Below are 27,711 nucleotides of genomic sequence, written 5' to 3' on the forward strand. Positions count from 1 at the left end.
CCATCACAGCATGGCAAGTGGAGAACCCAACAGAGCAACGAACATCCCAGCTTTTCCCACAATTCTTGGGGACCCACCACCATCCTCTCTGCGACCTTACCAAGTGGCTAAGTGGGTTTGGGAAGCAGAGGCTGTGGGGTGTTTGGTGTCAGTTAAAACAAGATGAGCCCCCAGAGGAACAAGGAGGAAAATGACGCCAATGGTCCATCTGGGGAGCAGACTAGTTTCAGTATATGTGCTGCTGATGCGAGCACTGGGGAGCAGATGCTCAACTAGAACATACCACAGAGAAGATGGCAGATGTACGACTCGAGATCTAGGAGTCTGTCTGCCACCTTACATCAGGGTACTTCAAGTCTCTGGGTCGCCATTTTCTCATATGGAAATTGAGGATGACTGTAGTAATACTCACCCTTTACCAGCCTGAGGAGATGGAGTAGAAGGTACTCAATGGCTTATTGTATATGAAGACACTTCATACAGCACCTCACAAAACGTGTTCTAAGCGCTGCCATTACTATCTTTAAGGAGGCAAACAGCAGACCCGTGAAGGTGAACCTAGAGCTCCTTATGGCCCCGGGGCAAACAAGTGGTCACACATTTCACACAAGTCAAGCCACGCTTCCTAGTCTACTTGCCAGTGGGAAAGATAAGGCTGAAAAGACCACTTGCCGTGACCGACAGTGCCTATTTTGGGTCCCGAAAGAATAGCTGTAAAAGCCTACAAGGCTGGGAGGTGTTTTTGAGAAACAGATGCTTCCAAAAATTTCCTCAACATGTGTTCCCCTGGCTGTTACCAAGAACTTGGTGAGATCAGTGCGGGAACAGGTTTCCTCACTCGGGCCTTTTCTGAGACCTTAAAAATGAATTTGCAATGAGGATGTGGGATGGAGGATGTGCCGTATTTATTTAATAATGGAACCCCTTTTCCACAGAGCATCTGTCAAGGGGTTTTGGGAACATACTTTAGGAATTAAACTCTCCAGTTGGGCACAGGATTATATGGGCACACAGACCAGCTGAAAAGGGAAACAAGAATACTTTGCTGACATTCAATCCAACAGACAACACCTGCTGGATAGTTTGGAGAAGGCAGAAACCCATTTTTTAACCTCAGCACTGACATAGCATCACATTTTCCCTGAACCACCCTAACCCCAGACCCTCAAGATCCACCGGCCACACAACCCCACACTCCACAGTCACATACATTAAATCTACACCTTTATTTTTTGTTCTAAAATGTGCTTTTACTCTCAATGAACTTGAATAAGTCAGTCCAGGACCTCCACCTCCCCTTTAACAACAACAACAACAACAACAACACACGCACACATACACGCACGCCACCCTCCAACCAGGTGAAAAATCTCCGGCGATTAGTCTATAACAAATATTGACACAAGGGGAAAAAAAGCATGTTGAAATGTATTAGAATCAGAACCTGTACAAAAAAAAAAAAAAATTAAAATATAACCTGAAACAGTCAAGTTCAGAAAGGCCAGTCAAGTCCTTTTCTCTTGCCAGGAGAATGCCGTCATCAGAGGGCTCTGGGTCACCAGCCAAGGAGGGGTGGAGAGAGAGAGACAGAAGCAGCAGCAGGTCCTTCCCCAGACAGAGGGGCCTCGGCACCGCCATCCCAGCACGGACACAGCTGGGAGGGACTACGGATCTCGGGGGAGCACGTGTCTGCAGACAGTCCTGGGCGGCAGTCTGAGTGGTCAGGGGCAGCAGGCAGCGCGGCCAGCAGAGGACACCAACCCGGAAGAAACTTCTGCCACCCAGCAGACCCACTGCACCCTCCACTGGTGCTCAGATTCCAGAGGTTAGTGCTCCCAACGAATGAGAGGTTGGAGCTGGGCTTAAGAGGCTGAAAACCCGCAGGTTTAGTAAACATGGCCCAGCATCGCATCCCTCCGTGGCCTGATCGGAGCTGCCAACAAGGGATAAGGCAGGAGAGGGAAACAGAGCATTTGGGACCTGGCCAGAGATCACCTGCACCAGTGTGGGAACCGTGGCCCCGGGGCTGGAGAAGGCACACCCCCGTCCTCACGGAGAGGGGCCGCCTTCGCAGTCATCCCTGCGGGCCGCTAAAGCTGCCTCCCAGCTCGTGACCAGCCTGACAAAATGACATGGAGCAAAAGAAAAACTGGGAGGGAGACAAGCCCTTACACAGAGACGAGAACCTCCTGGAGGGAAGCTGGGCAGTGTCTGACCCTGGTGGGATGGCATCAGTGGAGCCCCTGAGTCTGAAGGAACTGGGGGAGGAGAGAGGGGGTGAGGGAAGGATTAACGGTTCTTCTGGAACAGTACCAACAGGGTGGGAGGCGCTGGTGAGGGGACGGGCAGGTCTGGAACTCACTGAAGGTAGAGAGGGGAGGAAATAGGCCCTTGGTGTCCCCTCCCCACCCGACCCAGGCCTGGTGAGTGCCAGCTGCCCCAGCCAACCCTAGTGGCGGCTGGAGACCAGACCTTTCACTTTGGACATCTTCTTGGTGGGCTGCCTCTGCTCGGCGTGAGGGGGACACTCCCGTTCAGCCAACTGTTGCTCCATTTCCTGAGCCGAGGAGGAGGCGGTGGCTTTGAGCGTCTTCTTAATGTTGGTAACCTAGAGGGACACACAGGATTAGTGTGCTCAGCCCGCGGGCGCCAGAAACTCACTGAAACCTGTTCTCCCTGTACTGGGGGCCACCCAGGGAAGAAACCAGAATCCTCTGCAAGAAAATTGGACATTACCTTCAGAAATCCAGATGAGGAGAAACAAGCAGGGGCTACTCACAAAAGATACGTGGAAATGAGTCAAGCAAAAAATGAAATTAAGGCTTTCCTGGTTGAAAAGAGGGAATAGGGGCGCCTGGGTGGCTCAGTGAGTTAAGCGTTCGATTCTTGATTTTGGCTTCGGTCATGATCATGCTAACAGCATGGAGCCTGCATGGGATTCTCTCTCTCCTCTCTTTCTGCCCTTCCCCCTGCTCATTCTCTCTCTCAAAGTAAAATAAACTTTAAAGAAAAGAGAGAGAGAGAGAGAAGAAGCCAGTGGAAGTGGGCCATTTGACAAAGAGGGACAACACACCAGGTTAAAACGGCCTTAGAAACAAAACAGAGGTCCTAAGAATGCAACAGTCAGCTCATCCCTGTTCATGGAGGAAACTAAAAATACTTTCACAGGAACTTTGGGAATACAGCTCCATGAGGCTTCTTGAATAAACAACTAGAGGATGGATAAAATTCAGCCAACCAAGTGACAAATGATGAAAACATAACAAAAGGCCTGGCAAACATGATGACACCGGATTTCAGCATACCTTTCTTCACTTAACAAAGGAGGGCTCAAAAATATTTAAGCAACTTCTGATCATTTTCCACTTTGGAATACGTATCCTTTGTGTACTGTTATTAAGAACATTCTACGATTTTGAAAAAAAATTTTTTTAATACGTATTTATTTTTGAGGGAGAGACAGAGTGCGAGTGGGGGGAGGAGCAGAGAGAGAGGGAGACACAGAATCCCAAGCAGGCTCCAGGCTCCGAGCTGTCAGCAGAGCCTGACGTGGGGCTTGACCTCACAAACAGCGAGATCGTGACCTGAGCCAAAGTCGGACGCGGAACCGACTGAGCCACCCAGGAGCCCCTCTAACGTTCTACAATTTTTAAATTAGTTCCCAATTTGCTTTTCACGTAGGTACAGCGTTGCTATGAACAGTCTTCTATGTTTACCTGTTCGTACTTTTGTGTCCAGCTCTGGAGGGCATATTCCTAGAAGTGAGCTTCCCAGATCAAAGGGTTGGCACATTTTACATTTTAACACCTATCGTTATCTCGTGGAGACAGATTGTACCACCTTGTACCCGTGCCAACTGTGTCCTCCTGGGCCTGTTTATATACACATTCCCCACCACCCATTCTTCAAGACCTTTTATGCTTTTGCCCTTCAGGCACATGAGAGGAAGAAAAAGGGGAGGAAAAGCATTGGAAGGAAGAAGAGAAAGTAGAGGTGCTTCCCCAGTTTGACGGCCCCCATGTTCTCTGGGAAGCAGGCCTGGTTTTCTATAAAGAAGGGAGTTGTCGGGGTCACAAGTCCTCAGTAGTGAGACTATCAGGAGCGTGGGTAAGAGGCAGTTCCTGCACAGAGATGAAACCACACCGTGACTGAGGCCAACGCCAGGGTCTTGGAGGTCTATCGTGTGCAGAATAAGCCCTGACAAGATTAACGCTCACGGTTTACTTTGGATTTTGTTGTTGTGTTGCAATGGAGAACAGCCATGCCCTAAACTCATGTCACCCCAATCAACATTATAACCTTTCTGAAAGGAGGGTGAACAGAGGACTGTGGGCTGGGACAGTGAAGACAGAGGGCAGCCTAAGTCAAGTGTGGCTTCATCTTGGGTCCAGTCAGTCTATGACACGCCATCTCGAACCCCAGGCACCCCACCTCCCAGGGGCTCGCTGCCTGCTTTGGGGTCTCTAGTTCAGGAGAGTTACCTGGGGAAACAGTAGAGAAGAATCTGAAGCAAATGGCTGGCTTACCATCTTTATGAAAGAGATAATTTAGGTTTTGTTTGTTTTACTTCAAGGCGTATTTTGGCTGCCAAGGTAGGCCCACCAGCTAAACCTGTTTTGGCCGCATGGAATAATCAGGACAAGTCTACTTCCTCTTTCACAGAGTCTTCAAATATGACAACTATCCCCAAGGACTTGTCTTCTTTGGCCTAAACGTCTCTGGCCCCTTCTAATTTTCTTTGAATAGCTAGCTTGCAGGCCATCGCATATCATGACCCCAGATGACCTAGAGTTTGTCAAGCCCTTCAAACCATGAGCCTCAGGAACTTTCACATGGGACTGCACCCGCTAGCAAGACTGCAGCCTAACTCCATCACAGACCTTAAATATTCAAGCAAATAGAGCAAGAAGAGCCTCCTGGGGGAGGAAAACTTTTGGCTGTGGGGCAAAGGTGGACAAGATGAGGCAAAGTCAGAGCTGGGAAGGTCAAAGAAGAGGAGAGCAGGGAGGTGGTGAGAATGACCCTCCAGGAGGGAGTAGGGGCACCCTGTACCCTGGTAGCCACCAAAGTCAAGCTCCAGACTAACTTAACCCCTGGGATTCTCTACAGAATGGAAAGCAGCTTACTTTGCCTAATTATGGTTTATCACCTACATGCCTGGAACATAGCCTGTTTTGTGAATGTAGCAAGAGATATATACCACAGATATTCCACAGAATGTCAGACATGAGCACATTCAAATGTAAAGAAAGATACATTCCGAAATCAAATATAAATGAGAAGTTATTTTGTGAGGCTTTAACTAATCATCACCTCCCCTCCAGAGTGTTTGCTCGGAGATAAGGAAATAGCTCACAATGTTACTGTTCTGTATCCCCCAGGTATGCTGGAATTGTAACTAATATGCATCACTTCTGTGAAAGGCTGAAAAGAGAGAAGATTCCTAAGCAGTTTATGATGGGACTGACTTTATTAATAGGGATGGCTCTCAAAGTTAATATTCACCAGAAAAAAAGGTGCTGCTGTAAGATTTGGGGGAAAAAAACATCAAGTTTTTCTCTCTGAGAACAAGTAACCTAATTTAAAATAAAAGATCAACTTAGTTATGGGGCGCCTGGGTAGCTCAGTCAGTTGAGTATCCGGCTTTGGCTCGGGTCATGATCTCGGGATTCAGTTCATGGGTTCAAACCCCATGTTGGGCTCTGTGCTGGTGGCTTGGAGCCTGGAGACTGTTTTGGATTTTGTCTCCCTCTCTCTCTGCCCCTTCCCTGCTCATGCTCTGTCTCTCAAAAATGGACAAACATTAAAAAAAAAAAGTGATCAACTTAGTTGAGAAAATGGCTTAAAAAGTTGGGTTAAAGGTAACAGAAGCATATATACCAGCAGAATATGACAGAATTACACCTTCATTCTTAGTAGATTTGTCTTCTTTTCTAGTCAACAAACTGGGATGCCTGGGTGGCTCAGTTGGTTAAGTGTCCTACTCTTGATTTTGGCTCAGGTCATGATCTCATGGTTTCTGGGACTGAGCCCTATCAGGATGGAGTCCGCTTGGGATTCTCTCTCCCCCTCTCTCTGCCCCTCCCCTGCTCACTCTCGCATATGCTTGCACTGTCTCACTCAAAATAAAAAAAAAAAAAAACAGCTAGCCTTCCATGCGCCTTAAGCTGGGGAAAGATCAGCATCCTACACTTGGTAACCAGATTATGCATTTATTAAAGGGAAAACTGACAAGGCTCTGGGTTTTGACCATGTTCCTTCTCTCCTCATACTGGTCTGTTCCAGGTTTTCTAAAAGACTGTTAAGTAATCAGTCTGTTTTAATTGGTGGTGGAGATAGCCTTGGTATTTTTTCAAATTTCTCTCAAAATTTAAATTATTGCCGCCACCTGGTGGCAGCATCAGGCTCTGCCAGCAAGGGTAACCACAGCTGTGGTTTTCCAACAAATCCATGTGCACAAGCTCTTTTTTTTTTTTTAATGTTTATTTATTTGAGAGAAAGAGAAAACGACTGGGAGAAAGGGGAGACAGAGAGAGAAAGAAAGAGAGAGAATCCAAGCAGGCTCGCTGCCAGTGCACAGCCTGATGTGGGCTCCATCTTTGCAAACCCTGAGATCATACCCTGAGCCAAAATCAAAAGCCAGACGAGTCACTGACTTAGCCACCCAGGTGCCCTTTTTTTTTTTTTTTTTTTGGTTTTGTTTTAATAACCATAATTTAAAGAGCCCCCACTGTTCTCAAGTATCGGTCATGCCTCAACATTAGTCAGTGCTTTCTTTCATCAGATGCCATTTGTCACAAAAGTAAACTTGAACCATTCAAAATTCTAAAGTTATTATCATTCATTTTTACCAGTGACCACACTCTGAGCCCAACACCTACCATCCTGTCAGCAATGGTCTGGGCACAACGGGGCAGCCAGCAGTGACCAGCCTCTTCCCAAGCTACCAACCAGGTGGCATCTGGTCTGCTTCACACAGGCCACCCCACATCAGGGGGGCACGTTTCACCTCCAAACCTCATTTGCTTCCAGGGTCTGATTTACCAGGAAGAATGAAGGCTAGGAAAGCGTGCACAGCCCCTCCTACTTTGCTGAGATATCATTCCCAGCTCAGAGAAGAGGCCACCATATTCAAGAGGGGAATTACACAGCTTCTTAGAGAAGCAGTAGACTTTCTGTTCTAATTTATTTGCTGTTGGCTAGTGCTAAATCAAATGTAGTTTATACTTCTTTGGCTAAAAGTAGGGTTAAAAACCAAACAATGCACTGAACATTCACAGACTTGGTAGGTATGTACAGACATGTACGGAGGGGTGTGTGTGTATCCAAAATAAATTTGTTCCAATTCGTTAAAAGTCTAGTTCAGCAGTCCAACACACAGGCTGTACCAGAAATGTGCAGTACAACAAACATTTCCGCACCTACTACGTACGGGTTAGGCATGTGACAAAGAGATGGTCTTACAAAGACAAGTAAGACATGTTTTATTTTCAAGGAATACATATAATAGACTAAGGGAAACTTCAAATTCCACAAGTCACTCTTTGAAAGGCACATCAAGGGGCATCTGGGTGACTCAGTCAGTTAAGCATTCGACTTTGACTCAGGTTCATGATCTCATAGTTTGTCGGTTCAAGCCCTGCATCAGGCTCTGCACTGACAGTACAGAACCTGCTTGGGATTCTCTCTCTCTCCTTCTTTTTCTGCCCCTCACCTACTCATGCTTTCTCTCTCAAAATAAGTAAACTTTAAAAAAAAAAAAAAGAGAGAGAGAGAGAGGCACCTGGGTGGCTCAGTTGGTTAAGGGTCCCACTTCGACTCAGGTCATGATCTCACAGCCTATGAGTTCAAGCCCTGCATCTGGCTCTGTGCTGACAACTCAGAGCCTGGATCCTACTTCAGATTCTCTGTCTCCCTCTATCTCTGTCCCTTCTCCGCTCATGCCCTGTCTCTCTCAAAATTAAATGAATACTAAAAAAAAACCTTTTAAAAAGAAAGAAAGGCACATCTATATATTTATGTTTCTTAAGGATAACTGTGGGTCCCATTCTGCCATACTCTTGGACACCTGATTTATAAAACCCATTAAATATGATTAACACTTCAAGCTCCATCACACTAGAAAATAACTTCCAACACTAAAATTTTTATCTTTACGGGCTCCAAATTCTGAGGTCACCCTAGAGGTGTCCAGGCCACAGGTACACAAACCCCCATTAATCAGAAGGCTAGAACCTATGTCTTTCTAGAGGCTAAAAATGTCTGCAACAACCAGGTGTCACTAAAAACACAATCACACACTTTTACCTTCACTTGCTTTTCATCTGCCAAATGTTTTCCCTTTCTTCCTTTTTCAATATGAAATCTATCAAGCATGTTACAAGGTTATCACATGTATAGTTTAAAGAACAAAGTGGACACTGAGAGCCTATCACACAGCTTTAAGAAGCAGAGCAGAGGCAGGGCCTTGACGCCCTGCACACCCCTGCCCCACTGCACCCCTCCTCCACCCCACCCGCTAACCACTACCCTCTCACCCATCTTGAAGACCCATCCCGAGTTCGACTCTTCTACTTCACAGCTGCAAACGCAGGTGTGCTGTGAGAGGACAACATTCTCCACTCTCCAAGCCTGCTCACTCTCTGGTGACCAGGAATCAGAAAGGAGAAGGAAAGTGTCAAACGCAGGGACCATGTCATGCGCCTCTCTACCCCGCTAGCCAAGCGCCTGCCTGCACCAAGAATTGCAAGCTGAAGGAGCAAACAGGGAGACCCTGAAGCAGGGAGCAAATGTTCTCTTCCTTACCTCGGCCTCTACCTGCTGCTGAGTTCGGCTGTGGTTCTCCTTGTACTGGTTGGCTCTCAGAACTTGCTGCTCGATGCCTAGCAGAACCGCTTCGCAGCCATCACACCTACAAAGGAGATAATGGGCCCTGAACCACAAGGTCTGGGAACTCTCCGACAGCCTCCAAAATCTCCATCGCTGACCCCTTTGGGGACTTCTTTTAACACCCTTCTGCCAAGGAAGGCTCTTGCCCTTCACTCCTTCCAAGACCAGTGGTTCTGAATATAAAACACAGGGCACCTGGACAGACATGGAGGATGTGGGACGGTTTCCTAGAATCCTAGGACACAGCCTGAATTTCAGCCTTCACCTCCCATGGGAAAGGTCTACAGGATGTGCCCACAAAGGGACTGGGACAGACCTTACGGGTGGTACGGATTCACCGCTTTTCTGAAAGGAAACAATGATTTTCTAGAAGCAGCCTACTTTAAAGCTTCCCCCTTTTCTCAGAAGCTTGTTACTTCCTAATTGCCACCCCCTTCTTATTTCATTTCCCTACTTTTTATTTTGAAAATGTTGAAACCTAAAAAAAAAGTTGGAAGAATAGTACAGTGAATAACCATTTACCCTCTACCTAAAAGTCAATAGCTGCAAACATTCCGCCATATTTAGGGTACTGTTCTACCTAACAATTTTGTTCCAAATCTAACTCCAGTGCTTTAACATAAGCTTTAAGAATCTGGACTAGTAAACATCTTGGGATGGGGTTAGGATGGCACCTCTAGGGGAAAAACCAGTGAAGCCAGACTATGGATGTGAGAACATCTCAAAGATGGAGTAAGAGCCACCGCCAGGAGGACTGGAGGCCTGGAGTGCACACCAGGGCGCTTCCACACAAGGGGCGTTTTCTAAGTTTTTTTCCCCATTTTTTTTTTTTTTTTTTAATTTCTAGGAGAGAGAGAGAAAGAGCGTGAGCAGGGGAGGGTCAGAGAGAGAGGGAGACAGACTCTGAAATAGGCTCCAGGCTCTGAGCTGGCAGTCAGCACAGAGCCCGACGCGGGGCTCGAACCCACGAACCGCGAGATCATGACCTAAGCGAAAGTCGGACGCTTAACCGACTAAGCCACCCAGGCGCCCCATTTCCCTATGTATTCTGATTGAACACTTTTACAGTATTTTCAAAGTTCCAGCCTGTGTCAAGAAGATGTCTGGGGCCATACTTGGGACAGAACCTGGGGTAAGATGTGGCCAGCACATACCCTGGGGTCCAACAGTAGGCCAATGGGGGAAATGTGGGGGGGCTTTGAACATAGGGTGGGAGGGAGTCAAAGCGGAGCCATTCATGACTGGAAAGTTTCAGTCTGTTTTAAAGAAGACAATTTCAGGGACGTCTGGGTGGCTCAGCTGGTTAAGCATCCGACTTCAGCTCAGGTCACAATCTCATGGTTCATGAGTTCGAGCCCCACGTCAGGCTATGCTTGACAGCACAGAGCCTTGAGCCTGCTTCGGATTCTGTGTCTACCTTTCTCTCTGCCTCTCCCCAGCTTGTGCTCTGTCTCCCTCTCTCTCTCTCAAAAATAAACATTAAAAAAAATTTCTTTTAAAAAGAAGACAATTTCCCTACCCCTGCACAAGTCTCACTGCTCTGCTTCATGATTGCCAACACAACGTGCCTGCCTGGGGACATGCTGTCCTGACCCTCAACTATGCCCTAACCCTGCCTTCCTTCAAAACTCAGCCAGAATCTCTTCTCCAACTAGGCCCATGTGGCTTCATAAGCTCCAAATCATTTATTTCAGTAACTCCAGAACAAATCCTTAAAGAACATGCAAAGCTATTGCAAACATCAAATCCCATTAACATAGAGAATATGCAAAAACAAAATAAAATATAGAACATGCAAATGTCCCACTTTTTATACACCAGAATATTGTTACCAAATAGTCTGTGCGTATGTCTTGTGTTCCAACTTAGAAAAACCCATTCCTTGTCTTCATTATCCCTCACGATATTTCACCAACGCTAGCCAAAGGTTACTGATGCTGAACGTGGGTTCTCTTATCCAGGGAATCTGATCAGAGGCTGAGTTTACAAAGCACTGGATCCACATCACACAAGCAGGTTTCAGAGGCTCCACCTGCCAAGCCTACTATTCCCCAGTCTCCCCTGCACCAGGCCAACCAAGGTCCTGGGAGGCCTGCAGTGATTCCTGCTGCCATACAGCTTTAGTTGCAAGTGCAGCCCCACGCCCTGGCTTACTGTCCCAAGGCTCCAGCTCCCAGGCAGCCCCAGCTGATAGTGGGAGACATTTCCCCAGGCAGAGGCACAAACGGCACACCCCTCCTTTCGGTCTCACCATTCATGCAAGGTCTTGACAATATTATTGATATCCTTCTTTCGGATGTCACGGCCAATGCAAAAATCCACTTCCAGCAGCTGGTTTCTCTGGTCCAGCTTGCCTTGGATGATGTCAGTATAGACAGCCTCAATGATGAGGTCTTCCAGTTCCCGGAGATTCCGCATCTCCAGGTCCTTCAGCAGCACGGAATAGGGGATACACTGTAGATAAAGCCATGTGATATTTAAAAACTGCTGACAAGCACTAAAGATAATGCAGGTGTACACCTGCCTCAAGGCTTTGGGAAATGCAGTCTGGTGGTAATTATTAACATCTATGGCAATAAGACAAGGATAAATGCGCTATGGGACCTATAGGATCCAAACAAGACCCAGAGCCTCTACAAAAGCATTCTCCTAAATTCTCTACCCGCTGAACTTCACCCAGACTTTAGCTTTCATTTGTCAAGCACTCTCAGAAAATGTCCGAGACTCCTAGATTTTCTACCTGCTGGACTTCACCCAGACTTTAGCTTTTATTTGTCGAGCACTCTTAGAAAGTGTCTGAGACAAGAAAGGGAAATACTCAGTGTGTGCCGCTGTGCCACCTTCTGGAAACTTGCAGACTTGACCTAAAATGCCAGATCATCACAAAACTCCAAATAATTTCAGACACTAGAAAGGAGAACTGGCTGCCTGCCCAGGAGAGCACAAGCAAAACACATTTGCAGGCTAACATATCCACCTACAGGTGGCCAGCAGGTACTGCACCTGTTTTCTCAGCCTCTTGCAACCAATGTTGATTCCCCAAGAACAGGCCCTTATTGGGGTATACCAATATTTTGCATTTCTCAAAGACAACTGTATATCTAAATATCCAGTTTTGTGGACACATCACTACTAGTATTAATACAGCAATGAAATCTGCAAAAACAGGAGGAAGAGGTATACAAACAAGAAAGTAACACCAAACATTGCTAGGGAGATTTTTAATAACTAAAGGCACAGATGAGTTTAGAATGGACACATTGCAGAAATAGGAAAAGAAGTTACTCCTAGAATTTGCTATACTTGGTAAGTCTATGATCAGGACAAAAAAAAAAAAAAAAAGATCAGGTCCTCATTTCCTAACAAAACAGGCATCCCACCTGAAATGCCAGGCTGAGAATCAGAAATTTGTGATCAGACCAGGGAAAATGATCTCAGCAACTGAAACGGCAACGCAAGAACAAATCTATGTCTCTCAAGCTCAATCGCAGAAGGGAAATGTAAAGGGCAAATCTCTTCTGATGCCAAAGCCCCACAAAAACTTTGACAGTTATGCCGGGATAGAACAGAGAGCCAAAAATCAACTACAAATTAACCGAATCTGGTCTTTGTTAATGGCTATGAGAAGCTGGTTGCAAGGCCTCTTTTAAATCAAGTGGCGCAGAGACCTCAGAGAGATGATGGAGTGGTTATCTTACAGGAGGTTAGGGTCTAAAGATAGCATATGAGGCAAAAATTCAGCTTAGTATAATTAACCTTGACAATCCCCAGAAGAAGGCAACATATTAAAAACCTACTCTCGTTAAGTCCAACAAAGCCAGCCTTTCCTCCAGCACTGGCACACTCCGCTGTGCACTGGGCAATGGATGAAGTGGTTAGCCTGCCTCGAGATGTCCTGCTGTTTCAAAAACTGCAGATCTTTAAACAAGAGTTTCCCTTTAGTACAGCAAAATGCTCACGAGGAGCGAGTCACCACGGCATGCCAGAACTGAGACCCGCTGATTCACAATGTCTCCTGGGCATACTTTTCCTGAATAAAATGGTGAGTAGTTGTCTACACTATTTTAATTGTTGTCTTTTCTACTTTTGTCCTTTGCCAAGCAAGTTTTATACATCTATGACACGACTACTGTGCACAACTGGCAGCTCCCACACTGAGGCCAGTGCAACACCTGCCTAAGGGTGAGGAGGAGCGAGACAGGAAGGGGTTCCGGACTGTTACCTTCATTCTCGACGCCAAGCTCACGATGGTAAGGTGCTTCAGCTTGTTCTGCTGAGCAGTGCTCAATTCCGGCAGGCTCTCCTTGTTGGCTGCTCAGTCCCACCCACCACAAAAATCAAGACACAAAATAAATTAGAATTTCCTTACAGAAGAAGCTCACCGACCCCCCCACATCAAATCTACTGTTGATTCACTGTCATGACTCTGCACTTATGCATGAGGCAAATGTCCCACGAGCACCTCCTGTCTTCTCTGGAAGACTGTGTGCTCCTGAAAAGCCAGGCATAAAGGCACAAAATGACAGGACAATCATCTTAACCTAATATTATCTGTGCCCTTTGTGACATTCAACCAAGCTCAACGTGTCTTCACTGGGAATCTCTTATGTGCAGTGCACTGTCCTAAGTGACTCAGAGAAGTCAAGGATAAATAAGATGCGCTTTGTCAGGGCTGCTGCACTGCACAACCCCAGGGATAAGAACCACCAGACTTGTGCAACTCAATGGTCTTGGGCTTGTCCTCAGTCTTACAATCGGATATTTCAACAGCTATAAGTGCAAGACAGAACTACTAGAAGAAAGATACAAACTATCAGAAGAGAGCCACAGAGTGAGGAAGAGGGGCAGAGGCAGAAAGGGAGAGGAAGGAGGCAGGGGAGAAAAGGAAAGAAATAGGGAAAGGGAGAGAGGAAGTGAGTGCAATCACATTGAGGAGGTACAGAAAGGAAAACAAAGATGGAGTTTCAGATGAGCTTTGAAGACTGGGCAAAATTTCAGTAATGACAATGGCAGCAAAGGCAGCAGCTACAGGCCGTGTGTCCACACACATGCAGTTAGTCTTCACAATGACCTCGCAAGGTAGATCCCGAATGCCTTGAATTCCTTATCCATAATCCTGGAGCCCAAAATGGTGAATCCAAACTAATTTTTTTTCTCGATCATGGTGCTGAAAATTTATCTCGTGGCAATTCCTGACCTGAACTGACACAGGCTTTTAATAGCACTTGTTGTAAATATCCATTTGTTTAGCTGCAAAACTGAATGTGTTTTCACTAATCTTGAAGCGTGTTAATATAAAAAGGTATATGCATCATATTACCTCTTCGGAGTCCCCCAAATTCTAAATTCTGAAACATCTAGCCCAGGAGTGCATGTTCAATTGGATTTTTCCCCATCTTTCAAATTATTAGTAACTCAATCTCATTTTACCCAAGTTGAGATGAAAATACTGACTAGAAGGAACCCAAGACTTCATCCTTGCTGTCTTTCCCTCTCACCCCCAAAAATTCCCATTCCTCCTCAACAGTGCACCTCACAAAGCTTCAGCCCCTCAAATTCCCTGGAGACCAAATAGAGAGACATAAGTAAGAAAAGTGTTTGGAGGATCTTAACCAACTCACCTATGTAATCTGGGTATGTGCCATAGGCAAACAGGTTCAGCAACTGCAAATAAGCAGCATTAGCTCCTTCAGCAAGCTGAGGAAGAAAAAAAAAATAGTTCACAGACCAAGGTGGCTACCAGTCACTGCAGAGCTCAAGCAAAGGGTGATGATCGTGTGCCTCAGTTGACTGTTTCACTAGATGATCCCTGAGGTCCCTTCCAACTCTGATTCTTTGGAAAAAAATAAAGTTTAATTTTAAATTTAATTCTTCTCTCTCAGCAATACATGATTTACACTCCGCACGGCATGCCCAAGAAACTGCTTCTGCCTCTGTCTGTCTCTGTCTCTATCTCTGTCTCTCTCTGTCTCTGTCTCTCTCTCTCTCTCTCTCTCTCACACACACACACACACACACACACACACACAGCAGTTAGTACTGGAAGCAGTGCAGGTCTTCTCAGAATTTCCTTGCCACTAAAACAGAGTGGAGCAGCCTTGTCTACACACGTATTAGCAGGTACAACATGAGCATCAGTCCAACCTGAATGAAGTGTAGGGTAGGTTCCGAGGTTCAGAACCACGAGAGAAGGAGCGCTAGGAGAGGTCAGCACAGCATCAAGTGTGACAGAAGAGCCCCAGTGGGACAGGAAGCCACAATATCAGGCAGCCTCAAATAAAAATGTTCCCCCAAATTACCTAGTCCTCACTAAGATGACAAAGAGCTACTGGAGAAGTAGCGGAGATATTGTTCTGTCTGGAACTGCCCTGCTCTGTTGTTGGTTAACTTAACTGGATGTTTCTTTTACTCACAAATGTGTACCCGTTACTCTTCCAATATACCAAACTCTGTACACTAGTACCCAAGGGGTATTCTGTGGACACTGATGGTAATACTACTTAATTTAAACTCTTTTTATTTTTTTAGTCTATTTTGAGAGAGAAAGTGCAAGCAGGGAAGCAGAGAGACAGGAAGAGAGAGAATCCCAAGCAGGTTCCATGCTGTCAGCACAGAGCCGGAAGTGGGGCTTGATCCCACAAACCATGAGATCATGACCTGAGCTGAAATCAAGAGTCGGTTGCCTAACCAGCTGAGCCACCCAGGTGCCCCTAAACCATTTAAAAAAAAAAAAAGAGGTTCCAAGAACTACATCCATAACTTCAGACCACTGAAAACTAGTGCTCCAGCTCACATATGGGAAAAAACAAACCGTGGGGAGATAGAGGTAATTTGCTCAGCAGCCCCATGAGAACCCTGGCATCCTAATAAGCTAGTCTACCTTCTCAGGTTATCAAGAACCTCTTGAGGTCCTGAATCAGAGGAGAAAGAGATCATCAAACCTCGCCCCTACTTTTCAGACAATTACAAAACTAACCCTAAAATACTATTTTCTGTAGATACTCCAAAACTTCTCCCACTGGCCTAAATCAATGTCTTCCTCGTTTTAATTTCCATCCATCTCCTCTTAGCCAATCTTCCAAAGTTCTGAAACAACCACCTGACATATTCATTTAGGTTTTTCATGAACCTAAAGAAGCATATTAACCCTTTGTCATCTCTTCTGTTGAAAAAATGATGAGCTATCAAGTCATAAAAAGACACAGAAATTTAAATGTGTACCACTAAGTAAAAGAAGTCAATCTGAAACAGCTGCATACTATATGATTTCAACTATATGACGTTCTGGAAAAGTCACTATGAAAATAGTAGAAAGATCAATGGTTGCCAGGGATTAAGAGAGGAGGGAGGGATGAATAGGTAGAAAAGAGGAAACTTTAGGGCAGAGAAATTACTCCATGACACTGTAACAGTGGACACACATCATTACACATTTATCCAAATCCACAGAATGTATACAAATCATGGGTGAACCCTAATGTAAACTACAGTCTTTGGTGATAATGAAGTGTCACCGTAGGTTCCACACTGGCTGGGGATTTGGTAATCAGCTCTTTGCTGATAGCACAGAGCCTGACGCAGGGCTCGAACTGGGAACGGCAAGATCATGACATAGGCCAAAGTCAGATGCTTGACCAACTGAGCCACCCAGGCACCCCAAAACAAACCATTTTAAAAGATTTTCTTCACAGGATTCCTTTTACATCACTAGTAAATTAAAATTTGACTATAAGCCATGGGGCGCCTGGGTGGCTTAGTCGGTTAAGCGTCCGACTTTCGCTTAGGTCATGATCTCGCGGTTCGTGGGTTCGGGCCCCGCGTCGGGCTCTGTGCTGACTGCCAGCTCAGAGCCTGGAGCCTGTTTCAGTCTGTGACTCCCTCTCTCTCTGACCCTCCCCTGCTCACGCTGTCTCTCTCTCTCTCTCCTAGAAATAAATAAAACATTAAAAAAAATTTTTTTTTACTATAAGCCAACTGTGTGTCGAGCTACCTATTAAGTACTAAGGAAACAATGAGAAGCACAAGACCCTATGCTTACTGAGCTTACAGCCCAGCAAGCAAGGCTGACATTAAATAAAAATTCACAATTAAAAATAAAAGCGGCTCTTTTGGTCTCCAGCTGTCACAGGGAGACAAGATGATGCCAGGTCCATCCATCAGCAACGGATGGTCATGAGGAACTGCTCCAGTTTCCTAATCAAGAGGAATAAGTAGATGTGCAGCAGGGAGTCCCACAGCCTGAAGGCCACACCTCTCCTACGAGGGGCTGATTCACCACCGAGCCAGCAACTGCCAGCAAAGGTGTCCTAGTGGTCATGAAGTGAAGAACCAGCCAGCAAGAGCCAACCACCTCCTATCCGTGGACCACCATCGACAAGAATGCCCAGGCCACCCTCAACAGCACAGTGCACACAATCCACAAGAACAAGCACCACACAGATCTGTGCTTGGTGGCCATCCACAGAGCCAGGAGCCATCTGCAGAGCCAGCGCTGTCCTAAACAGCCAGAGGGAAGCTGTGATGGTGAAGAGCAAGCTCACGCCCCATCCAAGAGCTTCTGAGCACAACCCCCAAAGTAATGAAGATGTCACCAGATTTTTCAATCAATTAATCGATACAAAAGTTATCAGCCAATAAATGTAAAAGTATCCAAAGTGAGAAGTAGAGATTGAAAAGTATAGGTTGCTTCACATCTCTTTGTTCTACCTGGTCATTCTTCACCAACCTTCTCATTTCACAACAACCAAAATTAGATACCCAAAGTTCTAAAGACAACAATCAAAAAAGAAGTAAACAGAGAAAAAAGGAGTACTTCCCAGCTTTTTCATGTCATTTTTTTTTTTTTAACATATCCACTTAGCATAACATTGCCCTTTTCAACAGGACAATGTATTCCTTCTACAACACATTCCTCCTTCATGGCCAGCTCATTCAATAGCAACCACTTTCTCCAATGTATGTACCTGACCAGTCTTTCTTGTCTATATTTACACTAGAGGTTTTTTGATCCCTACAAATGCCTGAAACAACCTCTATTAACATCAGCCAGTGCTTATACTCTACTTTTCTTATTTATCAGGTTCAATTGGATTTTTCCTGTATCTTTCAAATTATTAGGAACCCAATCTAATTTTACCCCACGCTGAGATGAAAATATTGACCAGAAGGAGCCCCAGACATCATCCTTGCTCTCCTTTCTTCCCCATCCCCCAAATTCCCATCCCTCCCTCAACAGTGCACCTCACAGGTCCACAAAGCTTCAGCCCTGAAATTCCTTGGAAACCTGGAGAATCACAGGAAGGTTTAGAACAAAGAAGACAGAGAAACTGTTTGGAAAGTGCTCTTACCTCTTGCACGTTGGCCAGCTCCAGCAGTTCTCCAAAGACATACACTCCAGGAGCCTCCAAGACTTGGCTTATGAGAGCAGTGAGGGCTGAGCCACTGGTACCTTTGGCTAGTAAAATAAACTGTTCTAGGAGGTTACTTGACGGCTTCTGTTCACCTGCCATTCTCTGGCCTTGAGATCTGTCCAAAAGAAAAGTGTTTCAGTCATTCTTCCTTCTCCGTTGCAAAGTCTATGCTTATTTAATGCCAGATCAGACATCAGCAATACTTTAATTTTATAGTATTCAAGAAGAGGGGCACCTGGTGGGCTCAGTCGGTTGAGTGTCTGACTTCAGCTCAGGTCATGATCTCATGATTTGTAGGTTCTAGCCCCACGTCAGGCTCTGTGCTAACAAGTATGAGCCTAGAGCCTGCTTCAGACTCTGTCTCCCTCTCTCTCTGCTCCTCTCCCATTTGCATCTATGTCTCTCTCTCCCTCTCTCCCTCTCTCCCTCAAAAATAAATAAATAAATAAATATTCAAAAAGTAAAACAGCTCGAGTCCAGATGCTATGACCACTTTGTGAGATGGGCAGGGTTCCACCTAGAGTTAACGGGATTTTGCCCTTGCTCCAGGGTTTGAAACACACTTAGGAAAAGCCACTTCATCCCCATCTGGCCCTCTCCCAACAGCAAGCAGCACCTTCTAAGCCCTCAAAACTGACCAGACCCAAAGAAACACACAGGAGTTTCTCAGGAGCTGTTTTATATTCACCTCACTGACAGACTCTAGTTAAGAAAGAGAATTTCACCCATACAGGCGGCAGATGCAAGCAAAAGCAATCAGTTACAGCTTCCAGCGTATATCACTGGAATCCCACCTACCGCCAGATACAGATAAGGAAAGCCACAAAAAGTAGACAAGACCTCTCATTAAACCAAAAAAGTCATTTAAGCATAGCAAAAGAGAGGAAATCATATTGAAAGATAAGCAACACGACATCCAAACTCAGAAAATACATGCTGTTTAAGTCCATGAGGAAAATCCCTCTATTTGACCTCCCATTGCTATATGATTTTACCAAACGTGATTTCAGAATTTTTTTTCAAAAATTTTTTAATGTTTTTTAAATTTATTTCTAGGAAAGAGAGAGAGAGAGAGAGAGAGAGACAGCGTGAGCAGGGGAGGGTCAGAGAGGGAGGCAGTCAGACTCTGAAACAGGCTTCAGGCTCTGAGTTGTCAGTCAGCACAGAGCCCGACGCGGGGCTCGAACCCACCAACCGTGAGATCATGACCTAAGCGAAAGTCGGACGCTTAACCGACTAAGCCACCCAGGCGCCCCGTGATTTCAGAATTTGTACAAAATCTCAAGAAAACAATAAAAAGATTTGGGGAAGCAATGAAGATACTGTATTGCCATCCTGAAGACATCAGAGAGGCCAGTCCCTCAACTTCACAATCCAACTATATGCTGACTGTATGGGAGCACACACTGCGGATCTCCACTGCGGGAGTCCTGCATCAGAAAAGACTACCCCTCCAAGAATGACACATTTTGGGGGTACTAAGACAAAAGGAAGGGAACAATTCCAAGAACTGTTTGGTGCAAGAGACACTAAGCTTTCCTTCGGAGGCAGGCATGGAGAGCAACAGCCCTTTCAGAGAAGGAGGGAAACAAGTATGTCGCCTCACTTAGGGTTACATAAGAATGCCTTGTCGGAAACAGAAAAAGTCAAGTGCTAAGGGAATAAAAGTTGCTTAAGAGAAAAGGGGAAAGAGGAGAGGGATCGGGTAGGGCGGGAGAAGGCGGGAGAGAGGGGATGGTTAGGAGAGAAGGAACGAAACCCTCCCGTCCACGCGGACACGTGTGAAGGCTGAATGGAAAGGCCTGGGGTGGAGAGGGAGTGGAGTAAAAGGCAGAAACTTCGGTCCTTCAAAAAAATTCCGGCCTAAGGCGCAAAGCCTGTAGGCGCAAAGAGGTTGAGAAGGCGCAGTCGCTTTTCTGGTGAAGTGGGAGGGCCGGAGGAGGAGGCTAGGGACACAGGGGAGGTGAATTCGCGTCGTGGGGGGGCGCTATTTTGATGGGCAGCAGAGGGGCAAAGAGGCAGCCTGTGGGGGGTGGGGAAGCGAGAGCAGCCGCGGGTTCGGCACGGAGGGTCGCAGGCTGGGGCGGACGTCCAGGCGGGCGGCGTGCTCCAGGCAGGGCCGCGGGTGCGGAGAGAGGGGCCGCGGGGCGCGCTCCCCGGGGCGGGGCCGGCGCGGCGTGGCCGCGGGCTTCCCCGGGGGCCCGGGCGAAGCCACGCGGCGGGGACAAGCCTGGCGCGCCGGGCCCCGCCCTCTCGCCAGCCCCTACCTACCCTCGCCACCTCTCCGTCTCTCGGTCGCTGGCTCGGCCTCCCGGCGCCTGTCCGCAGGTTGTCAAGCGTCCATGATCGGTCCGGCGTCCGACGCTTTTCTGCCTCCGCCGACCCGTTGCCCTTGCGGCTCCCCCGGAAGCCTCCCGCAGCTGCACTCGAGTTCCGCCCACACTAGGTTCCCCCCGCGGCGTAGGCAGCCGCAGACCCCGAGCGGCCTGGGCCTGGGCGAGACGGTCAGAGGCGGGTCGTAGCCCAGGAAGCAGGGGGGAGAGGAGCCCGCGGAGAGGTGCGCAGTCTAGGGGGGTGCTGGGGCCCAAACCGTCGCCATCACCATCCCGGTCCCGAAATTCACCTCTTTGACCGAGCTACCCCTCAGGAGCTCCCTACGGCGACTGCGGCTATCCACCCGGGGGTACAAAGACACATTAAGTCTAATAACAACTACCGATTATTGTCCGTTTTCCCATGTGCCAGGCGTGTACATTGTCTTGTTGAATTATAAAAACTATGGCTTGTAGCAGTATTCCGATTTTTCAGATGAGTTAACAAAGCTTAAAAATCCAACAGCCAGTAAGTGGCAAAGGCTGCTTTGGAACCCAATGACCATATCCGTGACCTCTGTTGAGAATACGTTTTAAAATAAACAAGAGATTGGGGCGCCTGGGTGGCTTAGTCGGTTAAGCGTCCGACTTTCGCTTAGGTCATGATCTCGCGGTTCGTGGGTTCGAGCCCCACATCGGGCTCTGTGCTGACTGCCAGCTCAGAGCCTGGAGCCTGTTTCAGTCTGTGACTCCCTCTCTCTCTGACCCTCCCCTGCTCACGCTGTCTCTCTCTCTCTCTCTCTCTCTCCTAGAAATAAATAAAACAATTTAAAAAAAAATAAGCAAGAGATGGGTTGAGCCAACAATGGTTCTGTGAGCAAAATGACAGAGGTGGCCCTTGCATTTGGTACTTAGCAACTCTCCTGGCAGATGGCTAGGAATGCTAGGCAGCTGAACACTTAAGCTGGTTCCTTTAAAGTATATACCACAGACTTTCGGGGCTTGAAGAGCCCTGTTTGCCTTTGGTGAATTAGAGTGCAGCAATCAGACAGATGCAAAGGAGTCTAGCAGCAACTCACTGATTTATTCAAAAGATGTTCTAATTTCCGTGTTCTAGAAGATTTATATAAAGAGAAGACAAGCTTCTTGCCCTCATACGGCTTCAATGTAGGGCACCTGGCTGGCTCAGTTGGTAGAGTATGTGATTCTCAATCTCTGGTGGTGAGTCAAAGCCCCATGTTGGGCATGAAACCTACTTAAGAAAGTTTCAATGTGTTGGGGCGCCTGGGTGGCTTAGTCGGTTAAGCGTCCGACTTTCGCTTAGGTCATGATCTTACGGTTTGTCATGATCTCACCGTTCGTGGGTTCAAGCCCCGCGTCCGGCTCTGTGCTGACTGCCAGCTCAGAGCCTGGAGCCTGTTTCAGTCTGTGACTCCCTCTCTCTCTGACCCTCCCCTGCTCACGCTGTGTCTCTCTCTCTCCTAGGAATAAATAAAACATTTTTAAAAAATTTATAAAAAAAAAAAGTTTCAATGTGTTATGAGTGTGTTGGGGAAGAGAAAAGAGGCATCTTCCAGGCAAATAAATAAATAAATAAATAAAGGCAAAAAAGCACCAGACCACAGTCACAGAGGTTTGCTCTGTGTAGCATATACTAATGCAGAAAAGAAACCTGGAGTGTCTGGAATCCAAGGTTCTGGGGTGAAAAATGAGGGCTACCAACCTGGAGTCAGGTCATCAGGGTCTTATAAACCATATGCAAGGCACTATACCCTTCAAAAACCTTAATACAGCAAAGTTCCTACTTGGGAGAGCCCACAGACCCTGAGCGAGACAGACCTGTGTGGCTATGACAGACAGTGGCCATAGACACCCTAGTGATACAGATAAGGTGGGGAGAGGTGATTTAAGGCACAGTTCTAGAGGAAATGAGGCTTGGGTTGAACATGGAAAAATGGACAAGAAAATCACAAAAAGGGTAAGCCATGTAAAGGAGTTTTTATTTTACCTTAAGGGTCTTGGGGAGCTATTTAGGATTTTTAACCTGTGGAGAAGCATGACTGATTGCCACTTTAGAATGATCACACTAGCTGCTATAGGAATGGATTGGATACACGAAGAGCTAGAGGCCAGGAAAACTCTTGAGGGGATACAGTCTAGAGAAAGATTGTGAGATCTTGAACAAAGGCAGTGGCAGTTGGGCATGAAAAAGAAGGGACATTGTTGGGAGACATTTAGACCACAGAATCTATCGGACGTAGTGACCAGCCGAACGCAGGCATGGGGAGGAGGGTATCACCCAGGACTCTGGCTGGGGAGGCCAGAGCTGTATTGGAGGTGGTGGAAGGAAGACAGCTAAGTTCTGTTTGAGTTCATAAATATTCTGGCAGGGCTCCACTTCCTCCAGAATCATGTCCAGACTTCAAGGCTGCAGCGAAAGCCCTTCTCAGTATGCTTCCCTCAACATTTCCACATTTCCAGCTTTGTCTCGCCCCCTTCTCACAGCCTGAACTCCAGGCCTTCCCACATCCAACATGAGAGATGTACCTTTCCTCTCTGACACCAGGGTCTGTGTTCAAACTTGCTCTCTCCTCTTCTTCTTCTTCTTCTTTTTTTTTTAAGTTTTATTTACTTATTGGGGGGTGGGGCAGAGAGAGAGGAAGGGAGAGAATCCCAAGCAGGCTCTGCACTGCCAGCATGCCCAGGTGTCCCAGCTCTCTCTCCTTTTTTGCAACGCTCTTCCCTCATATTTGCCTGTTTAAATCCTACCAACCTGGAGCACCTGGGCGGCTCCGTCAGTTAGGCATCCGACTCTTGATTTCGGTTCAGGTCATGATGTCACCGTTGTGGGACCGAGCCCTGCATCGGGCTCTGTGCTGACAGCGTGAAGCCTACCTGGGATTCTCTCTCTTTCTTTTCTCTCTGCCCCTCCCCAGCTCACACACTCTAGCTTGCTCACGCTCTCTCTCTAAATAAATAAATAAACATTTTAAAAAATCCTATCAACCCTGTAGGCAAAGATTTCTTAAATTCAATGCAAAAAGGCACTAATCATAAAAGAAGACACTGAACTATTGCACTACATTAAGAATTTCTGTTTATCAAAAGACGCCAGTGCAAGACCAAAAAAGCAAGCCACAGATTTGGAAAAGATATTTGCAAAGCCTTTATCAAAGAACTCCATACCCAAACTTTATAAAGAACTACAAATCATTAAGAAGACAAAAAGCCCAAATTAAAGAGAGGGCAAAAGACTTGAACAAGCACTTCACAAAAGAGGACACTCAAATAGTCAAAAAGCACGTGAAAAGGTGTTCGATACCAAAGACCATGTAAGAAGAAACTGTAAAATACCACATTTACATGGAGGAGGGCACTTGTTGGATGAGCACTGGGTGTTATATGGAAACCAACCTGACAATAAACTATGAAAGAAAAAAAAAGTGAAAAAAAAGAAGATAACCACAATTAGCCAAAATAACTAAAATTAGAAAGACTGATAAGACCCTGTTTTGACAAGGATAAAAGTCAGCTAGAGTTTTTTTTACATTGCCGGTGAAGGCAAAATGACGCAAACACTTCAGAAAACTGGCAATATCTAATGTTGCTGATCATATGCACACTGTACAAGCCAGCTACTCCTCTCCTAGAAAATGAGTGCAATCTACAAAAAGAAACCTAGAAGAATGCGCATTGCAGCTTTGTTAATAAAAGCCAAAAACTGATAACTGACAACCTAAATACCCATCAGAACATATAAATACTGCTACATACATACAATGGAATACTAGCCAGTAATTTTAAAAAAAAAAAAAGGGGGGCTTCTGTTACATATAACATGGATGAATCTCCAAAAATAACTGATGAATGAAAATGCCACTTACTGTATACACTAAATGATTACATTTAAATGAAATTCAAGACAAAACTAATTTGTGGTAATAGAAGTCAGAAGAGTGGCTTTTGGGGTGGGTGGATGCAGTGCTGATTGGGAAGGGGTACAAGGGTGCTAGAAATCTTGGGTTGGGGGACGGGGACACAGGCGCATATGTATGCAAAAACTGCCCTTCCTGCATATGCCATGCCTCATTAACAAAAAATGTTTTAAGATAAAGTTTTTTAGTGAAAAAAAAAAAAACCCACCCATCCTTCAAATTCAAATGCCATCTCCTCCATCAAGTTTTGCCAGCCGGAATTAATCTTTCCATCAGAACCTCTGTGGCATTCCGATGACCTTTCCCTTATGACATTTATTGAAGCCCATCTTAAATCTCAGCAGAGTCTCCTTTTTTTCCAACCAGATAGTTATCTCCCTTGTGGCAGTGACAATGCCTTTCACCCTTCACCGGAAACCTGAAAAGGCTCTTTGTTGAATTACGTGGAAGGAAAAATTGGGTGGGTGAAAGGGGGACAGGAAGAGGAAGGAAGGCCTAGGAAAAGAGATAGGAGATCTCTAAGGAAACCTTAGCTTACAGTACAATTTTACCTAGTTCCTGAAATCACACTAAATGTCACCTTGAGCAACAAACAAAGAGCAAATCAAAACAAGTCCTTCCTAGACTGGAAGATAAACATCACACTCCTTCACTTGCAGGAAATCCACCAAATGAATGCTTACCTAACCTCTGGGTATTTCAACCTGGATGGGAAACTTCACCAAGTTGAATAATCATCACATACCCATGCTGCTAAAAATATCCCCACCTTAGTGTGGTGTAAATAAACAGCCCAGACTGCGGATCAGGAGACTTAGGGCCGAATTCTAACTCTATCCCAACTTGCTGTAGCCAGTGGGCAATCTCTGCGCCTCTCTGGGCCTCAGTTTCCTCATATGGAAAACAACAGGGGTTGGACTGGCAAATTATCTTAATATTCCTTCCGGTATGGATGTTCTGAGTATACAATCGATATCTCTCCCAGTCCAACGCAGGAGCACACCAGAAACCCCTGCAAAACAAGTAAAAAGCGCCCCAGACCAGCAAACAAGCACAATTTGAAGGAGTCATTTTGTTACATTATCTTCCATGGTTTAATCAGTGGTTTTGTTTGTTGTTTGCAGCCTTACCATGATTTGCAGGAGATTTCTGAGTTCCATGTAAACAGATGTTACCTCTCTGTGGGCTGTCATCTTCTGAGAGTTAAGGGGGTCTTCCCGCCTAGTGTGAAGTCTCCGAATTCAGAAACACCCAAAGCGGAGGTACGGTTTATGAATTTGCGCACACTGCGCGGCACACTGGAGTCTAAGTTACAGAGGAACGGGGTGCAAGGGATGCTGGGATTTGTAGTCCCTGGGCCTCTTTGTTGCGTGCTGGGATCTGTGGTCTCCGGAGCACTCTCCTGGAATGCTGGGAAATGTAGTCTCTTTCGCATCGCCCAGTGCAACCCGCAGTCATCCCAGAACCTTAGTGTGCCTAGCGGCAGGAGCGGGCTCCTCGAGCCTCTGCAGATTTGACCCCAACCCTCCGCTGGGGCAAACTCTAGGCAACAAGACCTAAGAAACAATTTGTCCTACGGGACTTCCCGGGGAGGGCCCTTCCCACCGACGCTCGTTGTCCCCCCACCCGCGAAGCCGCTGAGTGTTTCTATTGGCTGGTCAGGATGCCAATCGGCGAGGCGGGCTTTCCATTGGTTTCGGGGCGGGCGCTCCTAGGCTGGGGGAAGGAGAAGAGATCAGGAGCGGGAGCTGAGGGGAGGGAGAGGCCGGTCTTGGTCTGGCCGCTGCCGCTGCTCGCCCGAGGTCTCCAGGCCGGGCTGCGGCTCCATCCTAGGCTCCTGGACACGGTCTGCGAGGCTCCGCCGGGCCAGCGTGGGAGAGCCGCGGGCGGCGGCCGCCGCATCATGTCAGCCAAGGACGAGCGGGCCAGGGAGATCCTGAGGGGCTTCAAACTGTATCCGCCCGGGAGCGGGGCGGGGCTGGGAGGACTTGGGAGACGGTCGCTTGCTGGGGAGACTGGCCGGGGGCGAGGGTCGCGCCAGGTGGACACCGGACGGGAGCGCGGCGGGAGGCGAGGGAAGGAACGGCGTCCGTGCCCCTGGCGGGACCGGGCGCTGGAGGCGGGGCAAGGGGCGTCCTGAGGGATGAAGGGGACGTTGATGGGAGCCCCAGGGGCCGGAGGCGGAGGAGCCCGGGAATTGGGCTGGGAGGCGCGCGGGGAGTCGGAAACGGGTGTCTGGGAGGCTAGCTTGGGTCCGAGCTTCGGCCCGCACCCAGAGGCCGGGAAGGGGCTGCGGCCCGCGGGGGAGGACGGAGGGGGCGCGGTGGGCTGGCCTCGGAGCCCAGCAGCCCGTTTGGCGGGAAGCACCCTGGGGAGCAGGAAAAAGTGGCTTGGAGCGAGTGACCTTGTGTGGGACAAATGCAGATGCTTGTGTGAAACTCTCCCGGGTTCCCCCATCCCATCCCATCCCACTCCCGGCTTGTTTCCACAAGTTCTCTGCCTCACTTGTGGCTCCTTCCAGGTCTGGAGACGATGGAAGGTAGGGAAGGAGATGTCCGGGATCGACCTTATCTTAACTCTGTCTTGGCCTTTTGAGGCAGTGGATGGTGGCTGCTGCTTTCTCCGCTTTTCACTTGTCTGTCCTGCGAAATGAGGACCCCAAACTTGTGCGTGAGATGCCTGGAGGTGTTTGGGTTTTGCACTGGGACTCCTGGCGAAGGTATCTGCTCGATCGCGTTGGTACGTTTAAGGCGTAGACAGGGTGGAGCTGTCCAGCAATTATTTGATTACGTTGGGGACACGGTAGGAATTAGCAGGATATAGAAATCATTGCCTCAGGCCTGTTGTGGTGCCGCTTTCGTAGCCTTTTCTCTCCTTCACGTAGTGACGAAGCCTCGCGTCCTAATGGAGTGTTAATCTGTAACCATAGGATGCGGATGAAAAAATGCAGTCCTGTACATTCCAATTTCACATTTTCCTGCTGACCCCTAATCTCTTTTTTTACACCCCGTGCATACAATATGGAACATTCTTAACTTCCTCTCTCAGCGAAATTGTAGTCCTCACTTTAGGTCTCTTCCCCTAACGGAGATTTGGGGGAGACTGTCCTCTGAGCCGCCTGTGTGTTTTCACAATGCCCACTTCACCCCTGCAGATGTTGATTGC

General features: G+C 47.1%; 2 protein-coding genes across 3 annotated transcripts in view; one reads left to right on the top strand and one right to left on the bottom strand.

Annotated features, from left to right (window-relative positions):
* Positions 1-1,211: 1,211 nt before the first annotated feature.
* On the bottom strand, positions 1,212-25,856 carry COPS7B (COP9 signalosome subunit 7B). 2 transcript variants are annotated; one of them, XM_039234585.1, is made up of 7 exons: positions 25,677-25,856; positions 18,237-18,414; positions 14,511-14,586; positions 13,112-13,200; positions 11,141-11,343; positions 8,806-8,911; positions 1,212-2,608 (listed from the first exon to the last, which is right to left on the bottom strand). In XM_039234585.1, exons 2-7 carry the CDS (start codon positions 18,396-18,398, stop codon positions 2,450-2,452), a joined length of 795 nt encoding a protein of 264 aa, XP_039090516.1. In that variant the 5' UTR covers positions 18,399-18,414; positions 25,677-25,856; the 3' UTR covers positions 1,212-2,449. The 2 variants fall into 2 exon arrangements, with proteins under 2 accessions (XP_039090516.1, XP_039090517.1); XM_039234586.1 differs by lacking the exon at positions 25,677-25,856 and adding an exon at positions 20,571-20,673.
* A 353-nt stretch (positions 25,857-26,209) lies between these two features.
* The window catches only part of PDE6D (phosphodiesterase 6D), a 47,718-nt gene continuing 46,216 nt past the window's right edge, over positions 26,210-27,711 (top strand). The window contains exon 1 of the mRNA XM_039234497.1: positions 26,210-26,499. Coding sequence (XP_039090428.1) covers positions 26,210-26,499 — 290 coding nt within the window. The remainder of the gene's footprint in view (positions 26,500-27,711) is intronic.

The sequence above is a fragment of the Hyaena hyaena genome, unplaced genomic scaffold, assembly GCF_003009895.1.
Source record: "Hyaena hyaena isolate Hyena2069 unplaced genomic scaffold, ASM300989v1 scaffold_86, whole genome shotgun sequence".
Classification (NCBI taxonomy): Eukaryota; Metazoa; Chordata; class Mammalia; order Carnivora; family Hyaenidae; genus Hyaena; species Hyaena hyaena.

Coding starts and splice junctions, on each gene's coding strand:
- COPS7B (XM_039234585.1), bottom strand. CDS start 18,398: ATGGCAGGTGAACAGAAGCCGTCAAGTAACCTCCTAGAACAGTTTATT. Junction 11,344..13,111: donor GCTTGGCGTCGAGAATGAAG/GTAACAGTCCGG, acceptor CTTTATCTACAG/TGTATCCCCTATTCCGTGCT. Junction 2,609..8,805: donor AGCAGCAGGTAGAGGCCGAG/GTAAGGAAGAGA, acceptor GTGTCCCTCTAG/GTTACCAACATTAAGAAGAC.